The 26,848-nt window shown below is 62.0% G+C and overlaps 2 protein-coding genes across 2 annotated transcripts; both read right to left on the bottom strand.

The window, feature by feature from the left end:
* Positions 1-364: 364 nt before the first annotated feature.
* Positions 365-1,421, bottom strand: RAX2 (retina and anterior neural fold homeobox 2). Its single transcript, XM_004447500.5, is given in 3 exon segments — positions 365-694; positions 1,171-1,235; positions 1,238-1,421. Coding segments are annotated over 3 exon segments (543 nt in total). The 5' UTR covers positions 1,386-1,421.
* A 2,279-nt stretch (positions 1,422-3,700) lies between these two features.
* MATK (megakaryocyte-associated tyrosine kinase) lies at positions 3,701-10,002 on the bottom strand. Its single transcript, XM_058282116.2, is given in 13 exon segments — positions 3,701-3,895; positions 3,898-4,080; positions 4,171-4,257; positions 4,606-4,801; positions 4,943-5,016; positions 5,106-5,190; positions 5,270-5,369; positions 6,150-6,215; positions 7,600-7,693; positions 7,918-8,253; positions 8,349-8,462; positions 8,676-8,736; positions 9,930-10,002. Coding segments are annotated over 12 exon segments (1,401 nt in total). The 5' UTR covers positions 8,685-8,736; positions 9,930-10,002; the 3' UTR covers positions 3,701-3,838.
* Positions 10,003-26,848: the final 16,846 nt, after the last annotated feature.

Here is a 26,848-nt window from a genome sequence, read left to right as displayed (position 1 = left end):
CGGTGTGTCGCCTGTTCCCTGATGGGCCCTGGCGCCTGCTGCACGGGGTGCTCCCTGGTGTACTGGGTGGGAGGGGGCTGGGCGGGTGGGTGCCCCTGGGGGAGTGTGCTGGTGCGCAGGTGTTGAGTTAACACGGTGCGAGGCCCGGGTGTAGACGGGCCGTGGGGCGAGGGGCGAGGGGCAAGGGGCGGTGATGGGGGCGTGTGAAATGTGGTCGCCCCCCGCCCCGGGATGCAGGTCCCTGGCCCCGCCTGTTCCAGGCCGGGCCTCAGTCTCCCTGGTGGTAGAGGTGGGCCCGGGGCGCGGATGGGCCTCGCGCCTCGCTGCCCAGCGCCCCAGGCCACCCGGCATCCTTGGCCCGCGGTCAGGCCGGCGGCCAGGGCCTATCCAGGGCCTGCGCGTGCTCCTTGGCCAGCAGCCGCAGGGACGCCTGCTCGAGGGCGAAGCCGTCAAAGGCAGGTCCCCGTGCGTGGGGCCCAAAGGGCGCCGGCAGCCCCGGGCCCAGGAGGCAGGGGAGGCCCGGCACGGCGGGGGGCCCCGGGCCCAGCCAGGGTTCCAGGGGCAGTGGCATGGCCGGGGGCCGTGCCAAGGGCAGGGCCGGGGCCTCGGGGCGCCTCGGGGCTGCCACAGCCCCCGAGCCCAACTCCACGCGCTCCTGGCGGCGCCACTTGGCCCGACGGTTCTGGAACCACACCTGGCGGGAGCAAGCGGGAGCTCAGGGCACGGCGGCCCGCCCCACCGCAGCCCTCTCGGCCTCCCAGCCTCACAGGGTTCTGCCTGCTGTCTAGCCTGACTTCTGCTTGCTGCAGTGCCCGTGTGCTTTGTCATCCTGTCGGCGCTGAAGCCTTTTAAAGCTCATTCTTCCTTGCCTGGCTCTCAGTCCCCTCCCTGGTCTCCCTTTGTCCTCAGCCTGAAGCCCAGGCTGCCCAGCGGACACTCCAGGCCCTTCACAGCTCTCTGATCCACTCTCTTCTCTGCCTCCACTTGCCCCACTCACACTCAGCTCGTTGGAAATGTCCTTTCTCCTTCCCAGCTGGCAAACTCCTATTCAAACGTCAAAGCCCCAGCTCCCACACCCCCCGTTCAGCTCCTCCTCCTGTCCATGCACTTGGAGGGCCCGTGTCTGCCTCTAGCTCCCTCCCCAGGTGGAGGTGGGCAGGGCACCCTCACCTGCACACGCACCTCTGGCAGGTGCACCTTGGCCGCCAGCTCCTCGCGGCTGTACACATCCGGTAGTGGGAGGCCTCGAAGGCCTTCTCCAGCTGGTGCAGCTGGTACGTGGTGAAGGTTGTGCGGTTCCTCCGGTGCTTCTTCTTGGGGGGCTCCTCGCCCGGCCCCAGCCCCCCACCCTGGACTGCAGGCCCCTCGCTCGGGCTCAGGAACATGGCTCCTCCTCGCCGTGGCCTGGCGGGGCAGCAGCAGGACGGCTGGCAGTGAGATGCAGGGGGGACTGCCAGGCAGAGAGGGCTGGGGAGCCCCAAGCGCCTGCTGGGTCTGGGGTAGGACAGGTGTGGACGTCCCTCCACCTCCTCCCTCTCTTGGATTCTCTGGCCCCTCCCTTCTCCATTTGTCTTCCTCTGTGGCTGTGTCCCTCTCCCCCTCCTGTGCACCCATCCCCCACGCTGTGGCCCCCGCCCTCCTGTGTTTTGGTCTCTAACCCCCCTCCTCCCTCTCCCCCTCTGTTTGCATCCATCGCCCTATCGCTGTGGCCCCCGCCCTCCTGTATTTTGGTCTCTAACCCCCTCTCCTTCCTCTCTCTCTCTCTCTCTCTCTCTGGGACTCCAGGAAGGAGGGAGGCTGGGGTGCTGACCCTGCAGAGTGTCCCCCAACCCATGAGGCCTCCACTCGAGGGTGCTCCCCGCGCCCGCCTGCCCAGCGCTCACCTCCCGCAGCAGCCCCTCAGGCCCAGCGCGGCGTCCGCTGCCAGCCTGGCCCCTGCACACCCAGGCGGGCCGGGGCTGCGGGTGGGATTAGCGGTGGAGATTAATCGGGGCGGCCCCTCCTGCCTGGGCGCGGAGGCGGGGACGGCCGCCTGGCTCCGCTGCTCCTCGCGGTGGGCTGGCCAGAGCCCCTCTCTCTCTGGGCCTCAGTTTCCCTGGCTTAAACGATGCGAGGACCCGCCTTCCGGATCGCTCTCGGGGACCCAGTGAGCGATGGAAGTTAAGGACTTGGCTCAGCCACTGGCAGACAGAGAGCGCTCAAGGAATGTTCACCGTGACTCCTTTTGTCATCTGCGGCCCTCTTAGACACCCAGGTCAGAGACTGGGAGACGCTGAGGTCCCCACAGGTGAAGGCGCTTCCGGTCCCCGCCGGGAGGCTGACCAGGACAAGGGTAGTGGGCATTTTAGCTGGGCCTTGAGGTATGTGTAGAAGTTCCCCGTACACCCATCCACTCATCCAATAAACATTTATTGAGTGCTTACTGTGTACTGCGTACCGTTGTGAACAAAACAGACAAAAAACCCCGCCCTCATGGAACTGCGATTTGGACCCGGAGAGGCAATCAGCGAGGAAACAAAAGGCAGAGTGTGGCCAGGCTGGCCCGGCCCGGGGAGGAAGCTGGGCGGGGGGCACGGCCCGAGCCAGGGGTGCTCCTCAGAAGATGGTCAGAGCGGGAGCGGGCCGGCGAGGCTGCTCGGTCTGGGCGCGGAGGAGGAGGGTATGGGGGCCGCAGGAGGTTGCGGAGGGGGAGGGACATGGAGGGCAGCTCGGGCACGTCTCTTATCCGTCAGGGGCAGGATGGGAGGCCAGGAGGAGAGGCCCGGGGCGGGGGGCGGGGCGCGCCCGGGCGCCGAGGGGGAGGGCGCCGAGGGGGAGGGCGCTGCGGGGGGCGGGGGCGGGGGCGGGGCGAGGGGCCCTGGGAAGCGGCCGCAGCAACCCCGAGGAGGGCGCAGGCGCCGGGGGAGCTAATCCCCCTAATTGCCTCATCACCTCAAAGCGCCGAGCGGCTTCCGCGCTCAGGCCCCAATTAGCTAATTGGACCCGGTGGGGGGGGGCGGTTAAGAGGCCGCAAGGGGCTGCCGCGACTTAGCGGGTCCAGACGCCGTGTCAGCTTAGAGGGCCCGGATTAGGGGCGCGGGGCGGGGGTGGGGGGTGGGGGGGCTCGCTCAGGGGGTGTCCCACCCTCTAGATTAGGAGGGGCCGGGCCGCCTCTGCCCTCCCACACCCTTCATTTATCCCCCGGAAGTTTAACTGCCGAAGCCCTTCAGGTGCTGGTGGGGAAACTGAGGCCAGAGGGTGGGGCGGGGGGTGGGGGCAGCGCCCAGCCTGGCCAGAGACCACCCCCCCACCCCCCCCCGCTGGCATCCTTAAGTCTGGCTGGTCCAGAATAACGGATGAGGGGACGGTGGATGATCACTGCAGTAATTGAGCACCAGCTGTATGCCAGCCTTTCACCACCCTGAACCCCGGGGAGACGACGCCCCTTTATGGAAGAACCCCCGCCCCCCCATGGGCGCCCCCACCTGGGCAGGCCCCACCCAGGCTTCCGGGGTGCCCCCTCCACGTCAGGAGGGTCCCCAGGAACGGGTCACCACCCGATGGGGCCCCGATGGGCCGCGGTGGAGGGTGTGCAGAGCGGATTGCCATGGGGAGCCCTGTGCGGGGGTCCTCAGAGCTGGGGGGCCGTGGGAAGGCCGCGCACAGCCCCCCCTCGGGGCGACAGGGCCTGGGGGGCCGCAGAGAGACACAGACGCGCCTGTCCTGGAACTGCAGTCTTTATCCGGAGCTGGTCCTTAGCCGTCCCGGGGGCTGCCCCCAGAGCCCCCCACGCGCCGAGCCGAGCCTGCCCCGGGCGCCTCCCTCTGTCCTCTGGGGCCCGCGGCCCCTGCTGGCGGGGTCAGGGGTCCTGGGCTCCGGGCAAGGGGGAGCCGTTGGGGTCCTGCCCCCCCCCCGGGGGGCCGAGGCGACCGCGCCCCGCAGCTCCCGCGTCAGCTTCTCGGCCAGCTTGCGGAAGGGCGGGCGGCGGGCGGGCTCGGCTCCCCAGCAGCTGCCCATGAGGGCGTGGACGGGCGCCGGGCAGCCCTCGGGGGGTTCCATGCGGTAGCCCCTCTCCACCGCCTCCGACACCTCCTTCAGCGACTGCGGACAGAGCGCGTGCGGCGTGGGCTGGGGCCGGGCCTCGCCCCCCGGGACTCCCCGGGACCCCAGCACCCCCCGGGCCCCGCTCACCATCTTGGGGTACGGAGCCCGGCCGTACGAGAACACCTCCCACAGCAGCACCCCGAAACTCCAGACGTCCGACTTGCTAGAGAACTTCTGGGGGTCGGAGAGCAGGGTGAGGCGGGGCACGCTGCAGCCTGCCTCCTCTACGCAGCCCCCCCTGGGCGAACCCTCGTTCTCGGGTCTCCTCCGCGCCCCCCCAAATCCTCCAGCAGAGCCAGGCCCAGCCTCCATGCAGCACCGAAGCCAAGTTCATTTCCGAGACAGGGAAACTGAGGCCCAGGGCGGGTCACGCGAGCCCGTGGCCAGACGGGGGCAAAACGGTGCAATTCTGTGCCACGGGCTTCCCCGGAAGTCCAGGGTCCCCCTTTCTCCCTTGGAGGCTCAGAGAGGTCAGGCGAAGCTCCCGGGGCCACACAGCAGAGCGGGGCCCGGGGGGCTCACCCCGTGCCGCAGCGCCTCGGGCGCCGTCCACTTGACGGGCAGCCGGCTCGAGTCCAGCTCCTTGCGTTCCGCCTTGGCCAGACCGAAGTCACTGATCTTGGCCACCAGCTCCTCGGACACGAGGACGTTGCGGGCGGCCAGGTCTCGGTGGACCAGCCTCTTGCTCTCCAGGTACTCCATGCCCTCGGCCACGTGCCTGGGGCGGGGGGCCGGGGAGGGCGGGCGGAGCTCCAGTGCCCCGGGCTGGGCCGTGCTGCCCACTCCCCTGGCTAACCCCCGCCCCGTGCCTCAGTTTCCCCAGGAGCTGGGCAGGCCCCCCGCCCGCCCCGCCACTCACAGGGAGAACTGGAGGAGCTGGGCCACGTTCACCAGCGCCCGGCCCCGCGTCCGCAGGAAGTTCACCAGGTTGCCCTGCGGAGGGGGGGACGGCCCGCGTGGGGGGGACTCGCGGCTGCTGGGAGGCCCCCCGCTCCCCCCCCGCCCCGCGGCCCCGCCCCCACCTTGCTCACGTGCTCCATGACCAGGTAGAGCCCCTGGTGCAGGACCACGCCCAGGAGACGCACCAGGTTTTTGTGCTGTAACTTCCTGGGGACGGGCAGGGGTGGGGGGGTGAGGGCGCGGCCAGGACCCCCCCCCCCCGCCCCGGCCTGGGGAGGGGGCTCACGTCATGACCGCCGTCTCGTCCAGGAAGGCCTGCGCCGTGACGTCGCACTTGATGTTCTTCAGCGCCACCTTCTGGCCCAGGTACTCGCCCTGCAGGACGGCTGGGGGCGGGGGGCGCGGGTCGGACCCCGGGCAGCAGGGACAGACAGGCCGCCGGACGGACAGCCAGCCACGGCGGTCCCAGGGCTACATCCATTCCCAGGAACTCTGGGTCTCTAAGCCATGGACGAGGGTCTGCGAACTCCAGCCCCCCCCCCCCCACCCAGGTCCCACCTGTCGCCTGTTTCTGGACAATCTGGGAGCTGAGAACGGCGTCTCCATTTTTTTAACAGCGAGGAAAAAAAGAAATAGAAAGCAGCAGACTATTGGCCGACTCGTGAAAACGGTAATAAACTCCCGTTTCGGCATCCCTAAATAACGTTTTATTGGTGCACAGCCGCGCCCTTGCGTGCCCCTCATCTCTGGTCGCTCCCGGGACACAAGACATCGTGAGCGGCCGTCAGGCACGCGAAGCCAAAAACGTTTACCCGCGGGCCCTGGCGGGAGACGGCCCCGGAACCTTCCAGAATCATCATTCCAGGGCCCGGCCTTGCAGGCAGAGGGACCAGCTGGGCTGGGGCACCAAGTGAAGGAGGGAGTGACATTTATGGGTGCCCACTTGAGCCGGGCCCTGCGCGCGAGTCGTGACTTCCTGTGACCGTGGCCGTCACACGCTTTTTACAGGGGGGAAACCGAGGCCCAGGGAGGCGTCCCCTCTGCTCGGCTGCAAGCGAGCTGGGGCCTGAGTCTGGGCTTGGATTGGGCTCTGTGTGCTCCTAAGCCCCGACACCCCCACCCCCACTTTCCTGAGCCCCCCCTCACCCAGATGCCCCCCCACTCACCTCCAAACTCCCCCTCTCCGATCTGGGCTCCTAAGGTCAGATGCTGCAGGTTCAGCAGCCAGCCGGCTGTGGGTGGAGACCTGCTCAGGGGGGCCCTGGCGCCCCGGCCCCCCTCTCCCCAGCGGCCACGCCCGAGCCACCCCCTCCTGGGGCCCCTTTCGGCCGCTGCAGACGGCAGAAGCCCACCTCTGGCTGAGGCTGACAGCGGCAGGCCTCGGGGACGGGGGCCGCCTGCCTGTCCTCTGCTCGCCGGGGACCCCCTTCGGCTCCGCGACCCTCCAAACACCCCAGGGGCCCCCGCCTTTGGAGGTCTTGACCTCTGACCACCCAGAGCCTCATATACCACCAACGTGGAGGTTCCAGAACCTTCCACCTCGGCTCCGGCCTCCTGTCCTCTCCTCCTCCTCTGCAGGCCTCCCCAAAGCGTCTCCATATCCCGAGCCCTTAAGTGACCGCCAGGCAGGGCAGTGCCCGGCTCCAGCCAAACACCAAGCCCGGGACACCCAGCTTTCAGAATGCGTGAGGCGCAGCAGTGAGAGAGGAAACGCATGTGGAGCGCTGAACCCCGCAGGGGCGTGGAGGAAGGCGTGTCCAGGGGGCTGCGGAGGGGGCTCGGGCCACAAGGGGGCCTCCCTGGAAATGGGTGGGCTTTCACGGTACAGGTGCCTCTGGGAGCCCGGGAAGGGGCGGGGGTGGGGACGCAGGGAAGACGCGTCTGCGGGGAGGGCTTGAGGCTGGACTGCGGCGGAGGCTGCAGGGGTGGGGAGGGGTCCAGATGGAAATGCTGCTAAGAACATGTTGAGGAAGCGGACTTGGCCCAGCGGTTAGGGCGTCCGTCTACCACACGGGAGGTCCGCGGTTCAAACCCCGGGCCTCCTTGACCCGTGTGCAGCTGGCCCACGCACAGTGCTGATGCGCGCAAGGAGTGCCCTGCCACACAGGGGTGTCCCCCGCGCAAGGAGTGCACCCGATAAGGAGAGCCGCCCAGCGTGAAAGTGCAGTCGGCCCAAGAATGGCACCGCACCCACGGAGAACTGACAGAAGATGATGCAACAAAAAGAAACACAGATTCCCGTGCTGCTGACAACAACAGAAGCAGACAAAGAAGAACACACAGCAAATAGACACAGAGAACAGACAACTGGGGGAAGGGGAGAAAAATAAATAAACCTTAAAAAAAACTTGTCGAGGGAGGTGGGGACAGGTGGGACAGGTGGGGAGATGAAGCGGGTGGGGGACTCCATCTTGCGTGACCCCAGGATCTGTGGGCACCCCCTGCCTGGTTGCAAGGGAGCCCAGGTCTTACATCTTTCTGTCCCCAGGTGCCAGGTACAGGTGCAAGCTCAGGTGAGCTGGGAGACTGGACTGGGACACCCCGGGAACCCAGGACCCCGCCCCCAGGCGGGGCAGGGGGTCTGCAAAACTCTGGGGGCGCCCGCGCTGCCCGTACCCTTGGCCAGCTCCTCCTCCGCGGACTTGGCGCCCTGCTTCCGCTTGGGTTTGACGAGCTTCGTGCAGATGGCACCCTTGTCGTTGCTGTAATGCTGGGGGGGGGGGGGGCAGGGCGGCCGTGAGCCCCACCCTGGGGAGCGGGGGCTCGGGGGTGGGAGCTGGGGAGGGGCTCGGTCGCAAGCTGGGGGTGGGATGGTTTCCACGGGAACGGGGGAGGATGGGGGGGGAGGATTGGGAGGCTCGTGGCACGGGTCTCTGGGTGGGTGTGAACTTGGGGGGCTCCTGGGGGGTCGGGGGGCCGCCGCGCCGGCCGCACCTCCACCATGGCCACGAGGTTGGCGAAGCAGGCGTCCTCGTCGATGGTGAGGCGGCCGTCGCGGTGCAGCACGCGGTAGTGCACCACGTCGCGGCCGCAGCTGACGCACAGCACGTAGTCGCCCGCGTGGCGCGCCGACTCGCGCACCAGGAAGAGCCCGTCCTCGGGCGGCTGCAGCAGCCGCGCGGCCTCGCGGCCCGAGATGTTGCCGTGGAACCAGGGCATGAGGCTGAGGCGCGGGTCGGCGGGCAGGGCCTCGCGCAGGCGCAGCGCGCCGGCCGCCACCAGCCCCTCCTGCCCGCTGGCGTCGTGCTGCGCGCGGTACCAGCTCTTGCCCTGCCGGGGACGGAGGCAGGCGCGGGGCTGGGGTCCCCGGTCCCGGCCGCGGCGCCCCGCCCCCACGCGCCCTCGGGGGGGGGGGGGGCCCTCACCTCGCAGGCCTCCAGCACGGTGACCACGTCGCCCTTGCGGAAGGCCAGCTCGCCCGGCTTGGGGCGCGTGTGCTCACACTTGGTGATGCACTGAGTGCCGGGCGCCCAGTGCCTCTGGGGTGCCGGGGGGGCGCCATCGGGGAGACCCCGGGAAAGAGAAGGGAGGGCAGGAGGGAGAACAAGCAAGTCATAACGTCAGGCTGGACAGAGGGTTAACAGAAACCCGGAGCAGACAGCAGCGGAGGGGAACGCGGGCCGAGGGTACAGCCCCCCAGAAATGGAGCTGGGGAAGGGGTGGGGGCAGAGGCACCCAGCTGGGGGGCTCACCGTGGGCATCCTCGCTGAGATGGGTGGGGGGGGGCCAGGCTCGGAGGAAGCGGGGGCTCGCCTGGGAAGGGGGACAGACAAGCTTCAGAGCCCAAGCTGGGGCACCCCTGCCCCCCCGGGCTTCCAGGCCTCCCCTCCAAAAAAGGCATAGCCAGCGGGGGCCCGGAGGCTGGCTCTGGAGGCCCCTTCGGGGAAGTGGTCTTTACCCAAGGGGGTCCCTCAGTAGAGTCACAGCTAGGAAATGCCAGGCAGGAAACCACTCGCCGGGCCATCGTCCCAAGGGGGAAATCGAGGCACAGAGAGAGGCCACCACAGGGCAGGGAAGGGGGCAGAGCAGCCGGTGCGGCAAGGGGCAGCGGGCACAGCGGGTGGGGAGCCCCCGGCCACCTGACGGAGGCTGGCTCTTCCCCTTTTGTGGGAGGCGGGCAGGGGCAGGCCCAGGAAACGGGATGAGTCAAGGTCATTGCCAGCCTCTGACCCCCAGCGTGGGGTGGGGGCGGCGAGCCCCGCTGGGTTCCTCCTGGTGCCAGCGGAGCCTCTGCCTGCACCCACCCTCCCACTAAGACAGACACCCAGTCACCCACCGCTGCCGGGTGGGGGCCGCCGGTTCTCCCACCCCCTGCTTGGGCAGAGCCCCCAGACCACCCAGCTCACGCCCGGCAGTGGCGGACACGGTGGGGTGCGTGTGTCCCTGTGGTCCGCGGCCCCCCAGACTCCCGTGTACTCACAAGCATACTGAGCCATGTACACGCAAGAGCACACACAGAGACCCACGGGCTGGGACCCACGGGCGCAAGCAAAGGCGCGTCCGCCTAGAGACAGGTGTGCACGCGTCGACACGCGGGCGGGGGGAGCGTGGGCACCTGCCTCTCCCCCCCACAGACACTTGAACACCTGGGCGCCAGCTGCGGGGCCACCCCGGCACCCCGGCCAGCAGGGCCGCGCACACGCATCTCGGCCAAACGCGCACATCTCTCCACGTGGACGCGCGGGGACACACACCCGGGTGCCCGCAGCCGCGCACAGACGCACCCCGAAAAATAGCCTTCCCACCCCCGCGCCCCCCCACCCCCCACCCGGCGCGCCTGGGCGCCTCTAACCACCTCCCCGCCCGGACGCGCGCCCCGGGACGCGAGCCCTGGCGGGCAGCCCGGCCCCTCCCGCGCACGCCCCGGGCCGCCGGGGCCCCCCACCCGCGCCCCGCCCCGCTGTCCCCCACCACCACCGCCCCGTCCTTCCCGCCGCGGCGCTCACCTGCTCAGGGGGCGCCTCCGGGCTGCGCCCCGCGCCCGCCCCCAGCAGGGACCCCGCGCACCCGTTGCGCACCCTGAGGCGGCCCCGGCTGTACAACTTGGAGCAAGTTGCTCCGTTTCCTCATTTTTGGGGGGGGCAGGGGGGAGCACCGCGGCCCGGGTGGCCCCGGCGGGTCCTAGCGCCGGCCGCACTGCGGTCTCCTCCGCGCGCCGCCGCCGCCGCCCGCCCCTCCCCGCCCCGCGGCCCCGGCGCCTCCCGCGCCCGCCGGACCCGCCGGGGGCGCACGCGGGTGCACGCCGGGCCCTGGCTGGGCGCTGCGGGGCGCGCGCCCCCACCCCACCCCGGAAAGTGGGGGCTTGGGCGCGGGCAGGGGGCGGCGGCGGGCGGCCGTGAGCGCGCGCGCGGGGGTGAGCTGCCCGGCCGGCGAGGTGAGCAAGCGGCCGAGCTCTGACCACGCAGGGGACGCTTCCGACCCTGCTGGTGCGCCTGGAACAGCCTCAGCCGCCTGTAAACGGAGGCAGCGGATCCCCCGCCAGCCCCAGCTGGGGCCTGGGGACTGCCTCCTGCTCGGGGGTCCCCTCATCTGTCCACCCCACCCGCCTCTCCTCGGGATTCAGAAAGCTCAGGGGAGCACGTTCTCCCTGGGGGGTGGAACAGGCTTCCCTGACTTTTACACCTGGCTGGGTAAGGAAGGGGGTGGGGGGCCCTGGAGATGGCCGAGGGGGACCCAAAGCCCAGCCCCACCCCTGCGTCTGGGCCGAGCTCGAACCTCACTTTTCTCCTCTGTGAAGTGGGGGCAATGAGAGGGGCCGCCTGGGGGGGCCGACACAGCCATTTACCGCCCCCCAGGAGTCATCCGCTTAAACAGTACACCACTACGCACTTAGTGTTTATGTACGAGTGATGTACTTCAATAAATGAAAATACCGCTGATGGCAACAGCCCAAGTGTGCCTCGACCGAGGATGGATAAAGAAAACGTGGTGTACACAGACGACGGGATTCTATGCTGCAGTCAGAGGAATTGAAATGGGGACACACGTGACAACATGGATGCGCTCTGACAACGTTATGTGAAGTGGAATGAGCCAGGCACAAAAGGACACACAGTGTCTGAGCTCACGGATGTGAACTAAACAGGAGGAATTAGGGCATGGAGGGAAAGCCTAAATGGCTGGTTCCTGGGAGAAGGGCCGCGGGCCGACAGGGGCACCGAGGCTACCGAGGCAGAACTCCCAACGCGCGTGCCCGGGAAAGTGGGGACGGGGACGGAGTGGATGGCAACTCACGACGGCGAGTAGCCCTAACGCGGCTGCTTCACAGACGGGATTGTGGGCCGAGGGATGTGAATGTCAGTGGAAAGAAAGCCAGAGACTGAATAACACAGTGACCCAGGGGTGGCTGAGATTGTGGTTAATATTCCAAACTCAAGAGGCAGAACAGATGTGCATCACTGTGGCGAGGGGGTCAGGATGTGGCGAAGGACGGGAGAAGCCACTTCACGGCACCTCTGGGCTGTAGCCAACGGCAATCCCGCAATACTCCCACATCAGCGCCCAAGATGTACTGCGTTAATAAACAGCGGGAGTGTGGAGAAAAGACACCAAGTGTCCGCTGTGGCCACGCTCAGTGGGCACGTCTGATGCTTGTCTCTCATGATCCGTGACAAATGTCACACGACAACGTGAGGTTTCGCTGGAGGGGTGTCGAGTGTGGGAATTCTGTGCATCTGTGCAATTGTTTCTTTAGTCGTCTGTCTGTCTGTCCCTCGACATCTGAGCACCTGCAATGCCTCTGGCCTGGAGCTCAGAGCCTTGCGCGACGCAGTCCCCACGATGCCCCCCGCCCTCGGGGAGGCGGGTCGGTGGAGGCCGCAGCGAGGCAGCAAGAGGAGCTGGTGGAGCGTGGAGCAGCTCCGGCCCTGGCGGGGCCAGTGGGGAGGGCGGCGGGGGAGGCCGGTGGCGCTTTCCACGCGGGGAGGGGAAGGCCTGGATGCGAAGGGGTGAAAGCGGGGAGGGGCTCAGAGACATCCGCTGGGATTGTCGTCACCCGCCACCCATCATCATCCTCATTTAGGGGAAACCGAGGCAGCAGAATAGACCCTCCGGGAGCTGGAGGCCTGGGGGTGGAGGCTGCCCTTGGGGGGGGGGGTGACCGCAGGTTCTCCCACCTGGGGGACATCCTCTGCAGGGGGGGACCACCCCGGCTCTATCATCAGGGCTTTGGCGAGGACTCGGGGTGCAACGGCCCCGTGCACCCCGCTTCCGTGCGTGAGCACACAGCGACGGCAGCTCCGTCGTCAGCTTTCCAAAAGGGTGCCCTCTGCCTCCGCCGGGATGACGCCGATTTTATCAGGGCGACGGACCAAGGTGTCCAGACAGTGGGTGCCCAAGATTTGCTCTTCTGTTACCCCAAGAGGCTTAGCGTCCCCGACTCGAAGGTACCAGGGGACCAGTCGGGAGAACCACGGAGCAGCTCTGTTCTGGAATATTACACAACCCAGTCAGCAGGCGCTGCCTTCAAACGCAGACGCCTCCAGCTGTCCCACGCCAGGGCACTGCACGGAGGGAATGAATCCGAGGAAACGTTCTAGAAGGGGACCCTCCAGCTGGGCACAGCGTTATCCCCAGAGGGGTCGGAGCGGCGGGACAGGCTGTCGTTCCTGGGCGCTGGGTGTGAGTTCTTCTCGTTGTTAACGCGTGCAGCTTTTATCCTCTTCTGGGCTGAACTCCGTCCCGCTGAAAGACAGGTGCAAGCCCCAGCCTGGCCCCGTGGTTGGGATCCTACCCAGGAGCGGGACTTTTGGGGGTGTGGGTTGTTGAAAGGAGGCCACACCCTTAGATCGGGGTGGGCCCGGGTGGCCTTAGAAGAAGAGGGGAGTTTGGACACACGGGGGGGTGGGCTGAGATGGTGGGGGCGCCGGAGCTTGGAGCTGCAAGCTGAGGAGGGCGGCAGTGGCCAGGAGATGGGGAGAACTAGCCCTGCAGGTGCTGGAGCCGGCACGGGCCAGGGTTTCTCCTCCCTCCTGCCAAGGAGCCGGGGACCCCTCGCTCCCACCAGCCCGTTGGGAGCCGCAAATTGGACCTGACTCCCAGCTCCCCAAGCCCAGGGCTGCTTCCTCTCCGCATCTCCTCTTGCAAGACACCCTTGTCGACTTGTTTTTAGAAATTCTTGGGGCTCCTGGGCACCCTCCTCCTTCTTGGTCTCCTGGCCGCTGCCTCTGGCTTTGCTCTCGGCTTCCACTGCATGGCCACGGGATGAAAAATGAAAGTGGCCCTCCCCTACTCTAAAACCTTCCATAGCTCCCCAGTGCCTTCAGGACAGAGCTTAAAACCCCCCGCCCTGCGTGCAGGGCTCTGCCTCCCAAGGAAAACTAGAGGATGGAACACGGGACTGTCTAACACCGTGAACCTGTGGCGGACAATGAGGGTCAACAGGACAAATGTAAGAATGTCCTTTATGAACTAGAACAAATGTACGTCACTGTCACAAGGTGTTAATACAACGGGGGCTTATGGGAAAAAGTAAACCACATGCTAACTAGGGGCTATTTTAATATTCTTCCATTAGTTGGAACAAAGGAACCACGCCGATGCTAAATGCTAAAAATAGGGAGGGATGAGAGATAAAGGGCTTACAAATTTTTTTTCTCAGGAAGGACTGGGAATTGAACCCAGGACCCTGTACATGGGAAGCAAGTGCTCAACCACTTGAGCTACACCCGTTCCCCAGCGTGAGATGGTTTTTTCACTTGTTTGCTTGTTTTTTAGAGGTACTGGGGATCGGACTCGTACGTGGGAAGCAGGTGCTCAACCACTTGAGCTACATCGCACGCTGGGCTTTTCTTTCCGGGGCAATGAAGATGTTCTAACATGGATTGTGATGACGAAAGCACAGCTCTGTGATTAAACCGAGAGCCGGTGATTGTACACTTTGGATGGATTGTATGGCGTGTGAATAAAATGGCTTAAAAAGAAAAAAAAAAAGCCAACTACACTTGTTTCCTGGCTGCCGTAATTTCCATTTTCTCTCTGAGGATATTTCTGTGTAGATGAGGATTTTTCTAGAACTGTTCTCTTCTGCTCTCTTTGTTTCTTTCCTCCACGTTACTGTTTATTCTCTCTTGGTCCCTTGGTCCGCCAACATTTATCAGGCGACTGCTGCTGGGTCCGGCTTCACTGGAGGGGGGGGGGCGGCTGGCCATTCTAGGGGAGCCCCCCAAACCTCAGCACCACCGGTGGAGCTTTCCTCCCAGCCCAGAGGCCAGGGCTGTGCCAGTCAAGAGCGGGCAGTGCCTGGGGCTGCTGTTACGTGCGTGACTCATTATCTTCCACCTGTTTCCACTACACCCCTCATCCCCGGCCCTGCCTTGCCTTCCCTGAGGCTGAATCTTTCTGTGTAGTAAATATCTAAGATTTTCTTTATTCTCCCCGCATCTCTGCCAGGTGGATGCTGCTAGTTTTACCCAATGTCTTAAGTGCAGAAAGGTCAAGTAAGCTGCCCCACAGCAGAAAAGGATTTAAAAAAAATTTTTAGGATGTACCAGGGATTGAACCCGGGACCTCGTACGTGTAAAGCAGGTGCTCAGCCACTGAGCTACATCCACTCCCCAAAGAGAGTTGGTCTTTTCATTTGTTTGTTTTGTTTTTAGGAGGCACCCGGGATCAAACCCAAGACCTTGTACACGGGAGGCAGGTACTCAACCACTTGACCTCCACCCACTCCACAGAAAAGGGATTTTTTAAAAGATTTATTTATACTTCTCTCCCCCCACCCCCAGTTGCCTGCTCTCTGTGTCCATTCGCTGTGTGTTCTTCTGTGACCGCTCCTATCCTTAGCAGTGGCGCCAGAAATCCGTGTTTCCCTTTGTTGCATCATCTTGTTGTTTCAGCTCTCCGTGTGCGGCACCATTCCTGGGCAGGCTGCACTTTCTTTCGCGCTGGGGGGCTCTCCTTATGGGGTGCACTCCTTGTGCGTGGGGCTCCCCTAAGTGGGGGACACCCCTGTGTGGCAGGGCACTCCCTGAGCTCATCAGCACTGCGCATGGGCCAGCTCCACACGGGTCAAGGAGGCCCGGGGCTTGAACCACGGACCTCCCGTGTGGTAGGCGGACGCCCTAGCCATTGGGCCAAGTCCGCGTCCCAGGGATTTTTTTTTTAATGAGAATGTGCAGGGCTGGCTTGAGAGTGGTGAGTGATGCTTCCTAGTCCACCAGAGAAGGAAACTGGCAAAGCTCTTTTAGAATGTGATTTTGCACATGTGACTTTTAAGGGCCATGGATGGAGAAATTTCCTTCTTGGGAGTCTCTAGGGGGGACAGGATCCTGAAGTTGTAGGATCACATTTGTCACGATATGATCTATCACTTGAATCCACAATGTGAAAATGATCTAAAAGCTTAACAGCAGGGAAATGACGCAAATCCAAGTTTGTCCATTTGATGGAATACTATGCAGCAGATAAAAATGGTGGGTCTCAATAACATAAAAATAAACCAAAAGAGAGAAATTTTTAAAAATGCAAAAAAGAAAAAAGTGATGCGTCTCTAGGAAAATCTCACGTGAAATATGAATGTGGGTAAAATGGCATATATAAGAATGTTTCTCTTTGAAACTGACCAAATGTATACTAATGTTATAAGATGTTAATATCAGACCAAAAAAACATGCTAAGAAGGAAGCAGATTTGGCTCAACTGATGGGGTGTCCACCTACTACATGGGAGGTCCAGGGTTCAAACCCAGGGCCTCCTGACCTGTGTGGTGAGCTGGCCCATGTGCAGTGCTGATGCACGCAAGGAGTGCCACGCCATATAGGTGTGTCCCCCGCGTAGGGGAGCCCCACGTGCAAGGAGAGCCACCCCACATGAAAAAAGCGCAGCCCGCCCAGGAGTGGCACCGCACACATGGAGAGATGGCACAGCAAGACGATGCAACAAAAAGAGACACAGATTCCTGATGTCGCTGACAAGAATCCAAGCGGACACAGAAGAACACACAGTGAATGGACATGAGAGCAGACAACTGGGGGAGGGGGAGAAGAGGAGAGAAATAAATAAAAAGTAAATCTTAAAAAAAAAAAAAACAAGGGAAACAGACTTGGCCCAGTGGTTAGGGCGTCCGCCTACCACATGGGAGGTCCGCGGTTCAAACCCCAGGCCTCCTTGACCCGTGTGCAGCTGGCCCACGCGCAGTGCTGATGCGCGCAAGGAGTGCCCTGCCACGCAGGGGTGTCCCCCGCATAGGGGAGCCCCACGCGCAAGGAGTGCACCCCGTAAGGAGAGCCGCCCAGCGCGAAAGAAAGTGCAGCCTGCCCAGGAATGGCGCCGCCCACACTTCCTATGCCGCTGACGACAACAGAAGCGGGCAAGACACAGCAAATAGACACAGAGAACAGACAACCGGGGCGGGGGGAGGGGGGGGAATTAAATAAATAAATAAATCTTTAAAAAAAAAAAAAAAAAACTAAGGGAAAGAAACCAGACACAAAGTACTACGTAGTGTATGATTCCATTTATACAAAACGTAAATATAAGGGTCCCAGAGACAGCCAAGGTGGATGGAAACCCAGGTGCTGGTGCTCCTGAGGCTGCAGAGACCCACAGGTTCTATGGTCATGGCAGATGGCTCTGGAGTTCAGGGCCATGTCAGTGGACCCTGCTTTGGAGTTTGTGCTCCTGAGTGTGATGGAGTTGGACTCAGGTGTGACCTTTCTACACATGCCTCTTCTGTGACTTTTACTGGACTTGTGGTTGGTGTTTGGGTTGGTGTATACTCAGGAGACCTGAATCTCTGGACTGTCCACGTGACGGCCAGGCCCTGGGCCTCAGCAGACGTGCAGCTCCTACCCTCTGGTTTGCTGGACTTACCCTGGCCAGCTGACAGGGAGGCGAAGAGGGTCAACCACCACACCAGGGAGCCAAGAGTGCCTACAGCTGCAAGCAGGAGAATCGCATCCATCATCCATGTGGAATCTAAGCCCCCTCTTGATGTAGAGGGCGACTGGACATAGCCGTCCCAGGTCCACAGGATGGAGGAATAGAGTATGGATTAGAGTGGACTTACTGGTGTTCTGCTGGGGAACTATTGTGATCAGTAAGGGAAGAAACTGTAGTGATGTGGAGAGGGTGGCCACGGCGGCTGCTGATGGTCGGGAGAGGGAAGAAGAGATATGGTGTGGGGCATTTTCAGGAGTTGGACTTGTCCTGGGTGGTGCTGCAGGGGTGGATGCTGGACGTGGGTGGACTGGGGGAGAGTGTGGGCTACAATGTGGACCACTGTCCGTGCAGTGCAGCGGTGCTCCAGAACGTATTCGCCAGGTGCAGTGGATGCGCCGCGATGATGGAAGAGGTGGTTGATGTGGGAGGGGTGGGGGGGTCTATGGGGACCTCATTTTTGAATGTAACATTTAAAAGAAAATAAAGAAGAAAAACTGTAAATATAAATCAATTTATAAAGATGCAATTAGATCGGTGGTTATGGAGAGCCGGGAAAGGAGAGAGGGACTGAGAGGTGACTGCTAAGGGGTGTGGAATTTTCTTTTTGGAGTAAGGAAATTGCTCGGAGATATTTGGTGGTGTGAAGGCACAGCGCTGTGACGACTTAAAAACCATTGATTGCACACTTTGGATCCATTGTATGGTGTGTGAACGTATCTCAATAAAACTGCTTTAAAAAAGGATGCGTCTCGTAAAGTCACCCGAGGAATTAAATTCGATGCGGCGTTTATTTAAGGCGAGCGGTCCACCCTGGGCGATTTGAAGTCGTTAAGTCAAGTGAAGATGAAAAGGAGTCAACATGGCACCCACGACCCAACCGAGACCGACGGTGCGTAAAAGGGAAGGCGCGGAAGCGGGTATGGCAGGCGGTTTTCAGCAATCGCGGGGCACGGTGCCGTTTCCTTCCCTCGTTCTTCTGAAATTTCCAACAATTTTTTTACAACAGGAAAAACCCGATCCGGTGTCTTTAATTTTTTTTTTTAAATTGGGCAGATGTCATCCGCCGCCAGCCCCCGCCCCCCCAGGAAACACACGGTCCTCTGGCCCGCTCGGCAGAGCCTTAATCTGCTTATTTGGAAAATCTTCTCAGCTCCGGGAGCCCAGCTGGGCAGGCGCGGGGGACTGCGCCAGCCTTTCCCGGAACGCGACCTCCGAGAGCCGCCAGAGCTTTGGCGACGTCCCCCGGGCCCCCTCTCGGAGCCGGGGACGCAGGACAATTGAGCGGTGACCTTGCGGCCTCACCGATGACCTTGCGGGTGGCCCTGACACCTGTCCCCGCCCCTCCCCAGCCGCCCCCCACTTTCTGCCCCGCCCGCGGGCATCCCCAGCCCACTGCCCCGCCGTTGCCTGGCAACCAGGGATGCTCGGCAGCTGAGGCGTCTGGCTGGCGTTGTCCCCACCCTGCATTTCTTCCCGCCACCCCGCCGTCCCCGCTGCTGGGCGAGGAGAGCGCTGGGGCGCGGATCCTTAGGCGTCTGGGGTGTTTGATCGCCCCAAAGATGCATCGTCCACGCGGACCAAATAGTTCGCTCAACCAACCACTCGGTCTTGCCGCGTAGACGAAGATCGGTATTTTTTATTTTTCTTTATTTTTTATTTTTGGAGTGGCCGGGAGGGCAGGCTTGACTCTTTGACAACTGGGGGGCTTTTAAAGCAGCTGGTGACAAATCTGTTCTCTGGCTCCCCGGGGAGCCTAGGAACCATGAGCCGTGAGGATTTTTTCCCCCCAAGAGCTGCCCCTGCCAGGATGTGAGGGAGGGAGCCAGCTTGCAAATACGGCATGTGGCTCAGAGCCGGGAACAACATGCTGCTCTCCTCCAAGGTGTCACCGTGATGTCACACCAGCCGCGTCCCCGAAACGGGGTCCCACCTGTCGACCCTTCCCTCCATCCTCATGTCTTCCCCTGAAGTCGTTAGCTGTGACCCCAACCATCGTGATCATCTCCTGTGATGAGACGAGGGAGTGGCACATGCCAAGGTCCTGGGGCAGGGACAAGTGTTGCTCAGCAGAGGATCTGCAGACACTGGTGGGGCTGGAGCGGCGAGACGGGGGAGAGGGTGGCAGATGGCTTCTTTCCGGCTTGTGCTTGGATTGGGGCTTTTATCATGGGTGCGCCAGAGGCTGCCAGAAGGCGTAAGGAGCCGAATGACACTGAGGGTGGAGAACGAGCGGCGGATGTGGAACTGATGAGATTTCCTGATGGACTGGCTGCGAGGCGCAGGGGAATCCGGGAGGACTTCCCGGAGGCGGCGACCAACATGGGCAGCTGGGTGAAGGGAGGTGCCGAGATGGGGCCTTCGAGAGAGCCCACGAGCCATCGGACATCGTGAGCCGCATCCTGTCCCCGCTCACCGATGCCAAGTGACAGTTCTGGATGCCCCCGGGTGAGCAGGGGGCACCTGCAGAAACGGACGCTCTGCTTTGCCCGCTAGGATGGGGCCAGGGCTTGGGGGGAGGCGGTCCCCTCGTTTCGGGCCTGACGGGACCCCTGCCCGGTCTTTCGGCACCGACTGGCGCGTGCTGTCCCCCCTCCCAGGGCCCGTCACCGCCTTGCACCCACCACCTCTCCCACCTCCTCCCCTCCCTGCTCCACCAGCCGTCGCCTGGGGAGCCCCACGCTCCTCGCCAGCTGGGACCGGTTCTCATCCGAAGCCCCTCTGCCTGGCAAGGAGGCCCTGGGGGCATGGGGTGGGCGAAGGTCTCAGCGCGGGGCCTGCCGGCAGAAGCTCTCCAAACTCAGCTCAGCCACCGCCTCCAGGAAGCCTTCCTGGGCTGCAACGTGTGAACTTGTTCATCTCCCGCTCAGATCACAGCGGGCTCCTCATAGTTGTGGGGTAAATGCTTCTGTGTCCCCGGGGTGTCCCCGAGCCCCAGATACTGGCTCGGATGCGGAGATAGCCCAAGGGCGCCCGCTCCTGGGAGAAATCCTGGCAGGTTCAGGATGGAGCCCACACTCCACCCCGGAAGAGAAGCAGGTTCATTTTCTGTCCCTCATTCCCCCCTAAATTCCCGGGTGGCTTTGCAAAACCATTTAGACATAAAGTCACACATGTTGTTGCTATCCCTTTAGCTCACAAAATGGGACCAAATGAGCCGTGTCACGGGACCCCAGGTCACGTTCAGGTGCATATCCAGGTGTTGCAGGTGTGTGTGCAGGTGTGTGTGCAGAAGGAACGTTCTCGTGCAGTGCCGTCGGGCGATGGGGATTGCAAGACAACTGCAAGGCGAGGGGTTTGAGCTGCTTGGGGCGGGGCCTGACGGGGCCCCCCCACCCGGCTCTCCCTCGCCTGGTGCCCCGTGGCCCCTCCCTGAATCTTCTGGGCCTTTCCGGATGTCTGGCCTCACCGTGGGCCCGTCTGCGTGGCCCCGCAGCTGGGGCACTTGTAGGAAGCGGCTTCAAAACCCACACGCCAGGGCTGGCGTCGCCCTCGACCAGCCGTGGGGGGCGTTTGCAGCTGGAAAGCCAGCGTCGGAGATCCCTGTCTCCCTGCGGGGCTGTGCGTGTGGGGTGCGGGTGGGGTTCCCGTGGCTGCCAGGCCTCCAGGGCACTGCTGGGAGATGCGGCTCCTCTAATGGTTGCAGGACGCGTGTTTTTAAGGAAACCTGCAGGATGCGCTTCAGAAGGCAAACGCCCGCTGTGAAATGCCGGCGAGAACGGCAAGTCCGCACATGGTGGTGTGTGTGCAGGTGCGTGTGCAGGTGTGTGTACAGGTGCATGTGCAGGTGTGTGTGCAGGTGCGTGTGGAGGTGCGGGCTCATCTACAGGTGCACGAGCAGGTTGTGTACACGTGTGTGCGGATGTGTGAGTAGGTATGTGTACAGGTGTGTGTGCGGGTGTGTAGACAGGGGTGTGTGCAGGAGCAGGTGCCAATGCGTGTACAGATGCGTGCACAGATGCATGTGCTGGTGCAAGTGCATGTGCAGGTACATTTGCCAGTGTGTGTACAAGTGTGTATGCAGGTGCACGTGCAGGTGTGTATGCAGGTGCACGAGTAGGTACAGTACAGGTACATGAGCAGGTGTGTGTGCACACAAGTGTGCAGATGCATGAGCAGGTGCATGTACACATGAGTGTGCAGATGCACGAGTAGGTGTGTGTACAGGTGTGTGTGCAGGTGCACTACAGGGGTGTGTGCAGGTGTGTGCAGGTGCATATACAGGGGTGTGTGCGGGAGCATGTGCTAATGCATGTACAGATGTGTGCACAGGTGTATGTGCTGGGGCAGGTACATTTGCTGGTGTGTGTATAGGTGTGTATGCAGGTGTGTGTGCAGGTGCACGAGTAGGCGCGTGCACCAGTGTGTGTGCATGTGCAGGAGCAGGTTCATATACAGGTACACGAGCAGGTGTGTGTGCAGATGCGTGAGCTGGTGTGTGTGCAGGTGTACGAGCAGGCGTGTATTCACAGGTGCGTGTGCAGGAGCATATGCCAACGTGTGTGCAGATGTGTGCACAGGTGCGTGTGCTGGTGCAAGGGCCAGTCCGTGTACAGGTGCCAGTGTATGTACAGATGTGTGTGCAGGCACACGAGCAGGAGTGTGTGCAGGTGTGTGCAGGTGAGTGTGCAGGTGTGTGCAGGTGTACAGATGTGTGTAAGGCCATCCAACAGGAGGCCGAGCTGGGCCAGGCCAGCCGCTCCTGGCCGCGTCGCCCCGGCTCCCCGTGGCCCTCGGGCGTCCCCCGCGGCCTCTTCCCAACGCCGCCCCGAGCCTGCCCTTTGGCCAAGGCAGAGGGGCGCTCCCGGGGGTCCACTGGGTTTGCTAAGAGTCCACCGTGGGCAGGGCCTGCTGCGGAGCGGTGGACCCCGGTGCCATCAGGACCCCTGTCCCAGAGCAGGGACGGCCGGGCTCACTGGGGTCTCAGGCGCCCCGCTCCGGGACGAGAGCGCAGGCAGTGCGTCCGGGGCGCCGGCCAATGGGCCGGGCGTATTCTGCGCCCCTCGACCCCCTTGAGGCGCCGCTGAGCCCAAGTCTCACCTCTGAGGGCGAACGTCCTCCGTGGCCGCGGTCTGTGTCCAGTCCCCTGCCCGTCCCCTGGGCAGGTGCTCCGACCACCATGGGAGGATTCGAGAGAGCAGCTCCTCCCGGACCACGGCTGGCTGCTCTCGGGCTTGGCGCTGTGGATTTTCTGTCCAGGGACAAGGTCAAGGGGGTCCCCGTGGCCATGGCTGCTGGGCAGCCCGGAGCCTTCTCCATTGCCGGGGGGGCGGGGGTGGCCCCCTGCCCCTCCCTGCCTGGGTCCGGCCTGGGGGCTCTCTGCAAGGCTCCCCCCCCCGCCCCGGCTCTTTCCCCAGCTCCCCCCACCCCGTGTGCGTTCACAGACGGGGGAGGTCAGGGTGCTTCTGCCACCCCCGGCACGACCTCGCCAAGCCTCAGTTTCCCCTCTTGTCAAGCAGCGTCCCAAGGATTGGGATGGATGTGGTCACTGGAGGGTGGGGGACCCCTGGGCGGCCGCGGTGGCGGGCGAGGGGTGCCTTGTATTCACTGGAAGGACCTTCTCAAGAAGCTGACGCTGGGGACAGACTGGCCTCTGGGACCACCGCGATGGGGTGGCCGCAGGGAGCAGATGGGACCCCCCCATCTAGGGCAGCAGCGGTCACTAGGGGTGGGGGGCAGACCCTCGATGCCGCAGGGTCAGAGTGGCCCCCCCGGTCCCGCTCCGCCAAGTCCAGGGCTGGGTGAGGGGACACCGGCGGCCAGGGGGCACTTCTTGCAGAAGGCTGCTCAGGAGATGCAGGGCCCCCTTAAATTTCGGGGTGCAGAATGTGACTGGGCACGACCACCTTGCTCAAGGATGGTGCGGAAGTTGGGGGACTTTTTTTAAAGTATCGGGGTCTGGGGATTGAACCCAGAACCTTGTATGTGGGAAGCTGGCACTCAGCCAAGGAGCAACATCGGCTCCTGGGAGACTTTTTTTTTTAAGCTTTTATTTTATTTATTCCACCTCCTGCCTTGTTGTTGGTGCTCGTTGTCCGCTCTCTGTATCCGTTTGTTGTCTGCTTGTCTTCTTTTTTAACAAGGCACTGGGAACCGAACCCGGGACCTCCCATGTGGGAGGGAGGCATCCACTCACTTGAACCACCTCTGTTCCCTGTTTGTTGTGTCTCTCATTGTGTTTCCTCATTGTTTCTCCTCGTTGCATCATCTTCTCGTGTCAGCTTGCAGCGCCAGCCCATCATGTCAGCTCGCTGTCTTACTCGTCTTCTTTAGGAGGCTCCGGGAACCGAACCTGAGGCTTCTCGTGTGGTAGGCGGGCACCCAACTGCTCGAGCCACATCTGCTTCCAGAGATGTTTAAATAAAACCTCACGCCGCATGTCATTTCAGATGCTGGGTGCTGGTGGGGATGGGGGCAGCGGACTGGAGGGGGGTCTCCCTGCATGGACAGTGTGCTCCAAAGTCCCAGCTCACTGAGCCCGGAGTGGGAGGGCTGCCAGCGTCTCACCTCCTGGTGGAGGGTGGCCTGTGCAAGACGACCCAGAGGCCAGAGAAGGAGCTGGAAGGAGAGGCCGTGCGCCCCACTCCAAGGCCACCAGGTCTGGCCATGCACCGCGCATGTTGGTTTTTCTCCACATGGACAGTGTATTAGCCAAAGGGGCGCCGAGGCACAGTGCCAGGGCTCTGCGGGCTTTTATCGAGGGATTTGTGTGGGGTAGGAGCTGACGGTCACCGGGCCCTACGGAGTCCAACTCCAGGCACCACAAGAGGTATTTCTCCCCGAAAGTCATTGGGCGCGTCTGTGCGGGCCCAGCCTCCCTCTTCCTCCTCAGGCTCCGTGGGCCCAGCCCCTTCCCCTCTCAGCTGTGGGCAGGCGTTCGGCTTGCCTCTCTCCCCGCGGCTCGTTTCTCTCCGGGCTCAGCTGCTCTGCTCTCTTCCCAAGGTCAGTGGTAGGATGTCGGGCTCATCTCTCTTCCCGGGGCCCCCGCCGTGTCTAATGGGGCCTTCTCTCTTTCCTCACGTCTCTCCTTCTCCGTGTTTCCTTCCGTGTGAGAATGGATTTTATCCCCACCGAGGAGGCGGGCACTCAACCCCGCACGACCCAATGACGTGGTCAAATCAAAGTCCTAATCTTGATTTAATAAAGTGAAAGTAAAACCTCTGAATCTAATACAATCTAATGCGCCCAGAGGAACAGACTCGCCTACGAATACAATCCAACCTCTGTTGTTTGGAATTCATAAGCAATGGCAAACTCTACAGACGAGAGCTTTGTTTACGCTGTCCAGACGAAGAAAAACACGGCGTCCCTATCGTAGATACCGCCACCCGCTTGCGTCGCAGACCCAGCGTTTGCACGGGTACTGGTTAAATCTCCAAGTTTGGGTTACGATAGTGACACTGGGGGAGAAGGCTTCCCTCGTCCCCGATCTGCCTCTGCCTTGGGGTCTCCCGCGGACGTGCACCCCTCTTGGGACATGGGGTCCTCGCGGGAGGAATTATTTCTGAGAAAAATCAGATCTCGTCTGCTCTGGAGCCAGGGACAGAGTTGTTGAATGATGATGGCTGATTCCAAACTGCCTCTCCTGGTGAGCAGCAAGATAAAGTCGAGATGTACAACAATGACTTAAGCCAGATTTCCAGAAACTTCTGAAGGCGTAATTAAAAGGGAGAAAGTGGGAAGTGGATTTGGCCCAATGGATAGGGCATCTGCCTACCGCACGGGAGGTCTGTGGTTCAAACCCCGGGCCTCCTTGACCCGTGTGGAGCTGGCCCACGCGCAGTGCTGATGCGCACAAGGAGTGCCTTGCCACGCAGGGGTGTCCCCCTTGCAGGGGAGCCCCACACGCAAGGAGTGCGCCCCACGAGGAGAGCCACGCTGCGTGAAAAAAGCAGCACAGCCACCCAGGAGTGGCGCCGCACGCACGGAGAGCTGATGCAGCAAGACAACGCAACAAAGAGAGACACACATTCCCGGTGCCACTGATAAGGATACAAGCGGACACAGAAGAACACATAGTGAATGGACACAGAGAGCAGACAATTGGGGGGGAGAGGGGGCAAGGGGAGAGAAGTAAATAAATCTTTAAAAATTAAAAAAAAAAGGTGAATTGATTTGAAGAAAAGCATTAGTGGCCTGTCACCCTCAGCTAAGGGACAAAAAATCCTGAAGGGGGTTCAAGCATGGCTGAGGTTTGGAAAAAGCAGTCCTAGAGCTGACCCTGAGGCTCGGTGGCTGGGGGGGACCTTGGCGCGTGGGGCACACACGGGGTCCTGCCCCCCAGGGCTGCCCACCAGCCCCTCCTGCTGTCCTGGGCAGCACAAATCTGCCCCTAGAGGCAGTTGCCAAAGGTCAAGCCAGAGGCTGCAGCTGGTTTTGAAGCCACCCGGGTCACAGCTTACTTCCTCCACTGCCCCAGCCCAAGCTCTTGCCTGCCCAGCGGCATTTGGGGTGACAGAGGGGCGGAGGTTCCTGCCCAGAGCAGAGGTTGCAGGAGGAGAAAACGCTCGCGCTTATCTCCGGCACCATCTACGAGGTGTAATCACACAAGGCCACGCTCCTCCAGCCGCGAGTCCCAGCTAAACAGGTGAGGATGTGGGTAGCATGTGCATTCGCTCAGTCCTCACTTAGGTGCACTGATCGGGGGCTGCCAGGTCCTGAGCTGGGTATGTGGAGCCCCCAAATGACAAAGACACAGCCCCAGCCCTCCAGCAGTGTGCACACATGTGGAAATGTGTACACACAACTAGCCCTGTGACAGATGGCTCTGAAGGGCAAAGCTCCCTTCATATGTAAAAAGCTCCCACAAATCAATAAGAAAAACACCAATGATCCAATGATACACAAGGCAGGAGAAACACAGACGGCCCTTAAATATATGAATGAGAGTCCAGCTCACAAATGAGAAAAGAGAAACAAATTAAAATTATAAGAAGATGCCATTTTCCACCCGTAAGGATGGCAAAGTTCAAAGAGAAGCCGCTGGGCTGGTGAATCCAGACTTCTATTAATTTGTCGGTGGGGACTGACAGGGTGACAATTATCCCATTGCCCAGGCAGTGCTTTTGACCCCACAGTCCCAATCCCTTGCATACACACGGATGGCATGAGTGCAAAGTTAGTTTCTACAGCTGGGCTCGTTCTGGTATAAGGCTGGGAATGACCTAAAGTTTAGCTACAGGGAAGGACTCATCCGATTAGGGAGCCTCTGGGCAGAAGACTCGGCAGCTGCAAGGAAGAACAGAGCACCTTAATACAATGTGGGACGAGATCCAAGGTGTGTTACCAAGGGGACAAAGCAAGAGCCATTAGTCTGACACGTGGGCACGCACGTGCAAGAGGGGCAAATGGGCTTATATGTGGTGTCATTGCCAGAAATGGGACAGGGAGGGACAGGAGTTGCCCATCTGGCTGGCCCCAGTCTCCCAGGAGCAGGGCATATGCCAATCCAGGTGCTCAGGAAACGAGTGGAGAAATAACTGAGTTAGAGCTGCCCCCTGCTACCCCCCTTCCCCCGTCTCCCAGCCCATTGAGATTACAACCTATCTCCTAACATGGGCTTCAGGCACAGCATGATCCAGCGCCCTGCCACCCTCTCTTCCCAGTCTCCCACGGCATTTAGAATGCACTCTGTCTCCTGGCATGGGTTTCAGGCACAGCTAGATCCAGCCGTTCCACTGCTCTCCTGTGCCAGGCCTCTTGCTTCTTTTTTTTTTTTTTGGTCTTTATTTATTTTTTTAATGTTACATTAAAAAAATATGAGGTCCCCATATACCCCCACCCCCCTCACCCTTACCCCACTCCTCCCCCCATAACAACCTCCTCCATCATCATGGGACATTCATTGCACTTGGCGAATACATCTCTGAGCACCGCTGCACCTCATGGTTAGTGGTCCACACCATAGCCCACACTCTCCCACGTTCCACCCAGTGGGCCATGGGAGGACATACAATGTCCGGTAACTGTCCCTGCAGCACCGCCCAGG

The sequence above is a fragment of the Dasypus novemcinctus genome, chromosome 19, assembly GCF_030445035.2.
Source record: "Dasypus novemcinctus isolate mDasNov1 chromosome 19, mDasNov1.1.hap2, whole genome shotgun sequence".
Taxonomy (NCBI): domain Eukaryota; kingdom Metazoa; phylum Chordata; class Mammalia; order Cingulata; family Dasypodidae; genus Dasypus; species Dasypus novemcinctus.
The sequence above is the reverse complement of the archived record's forward strand: the minus strand, read 5'-3'. Positions and strand labels throughout refer to the sequence as shown.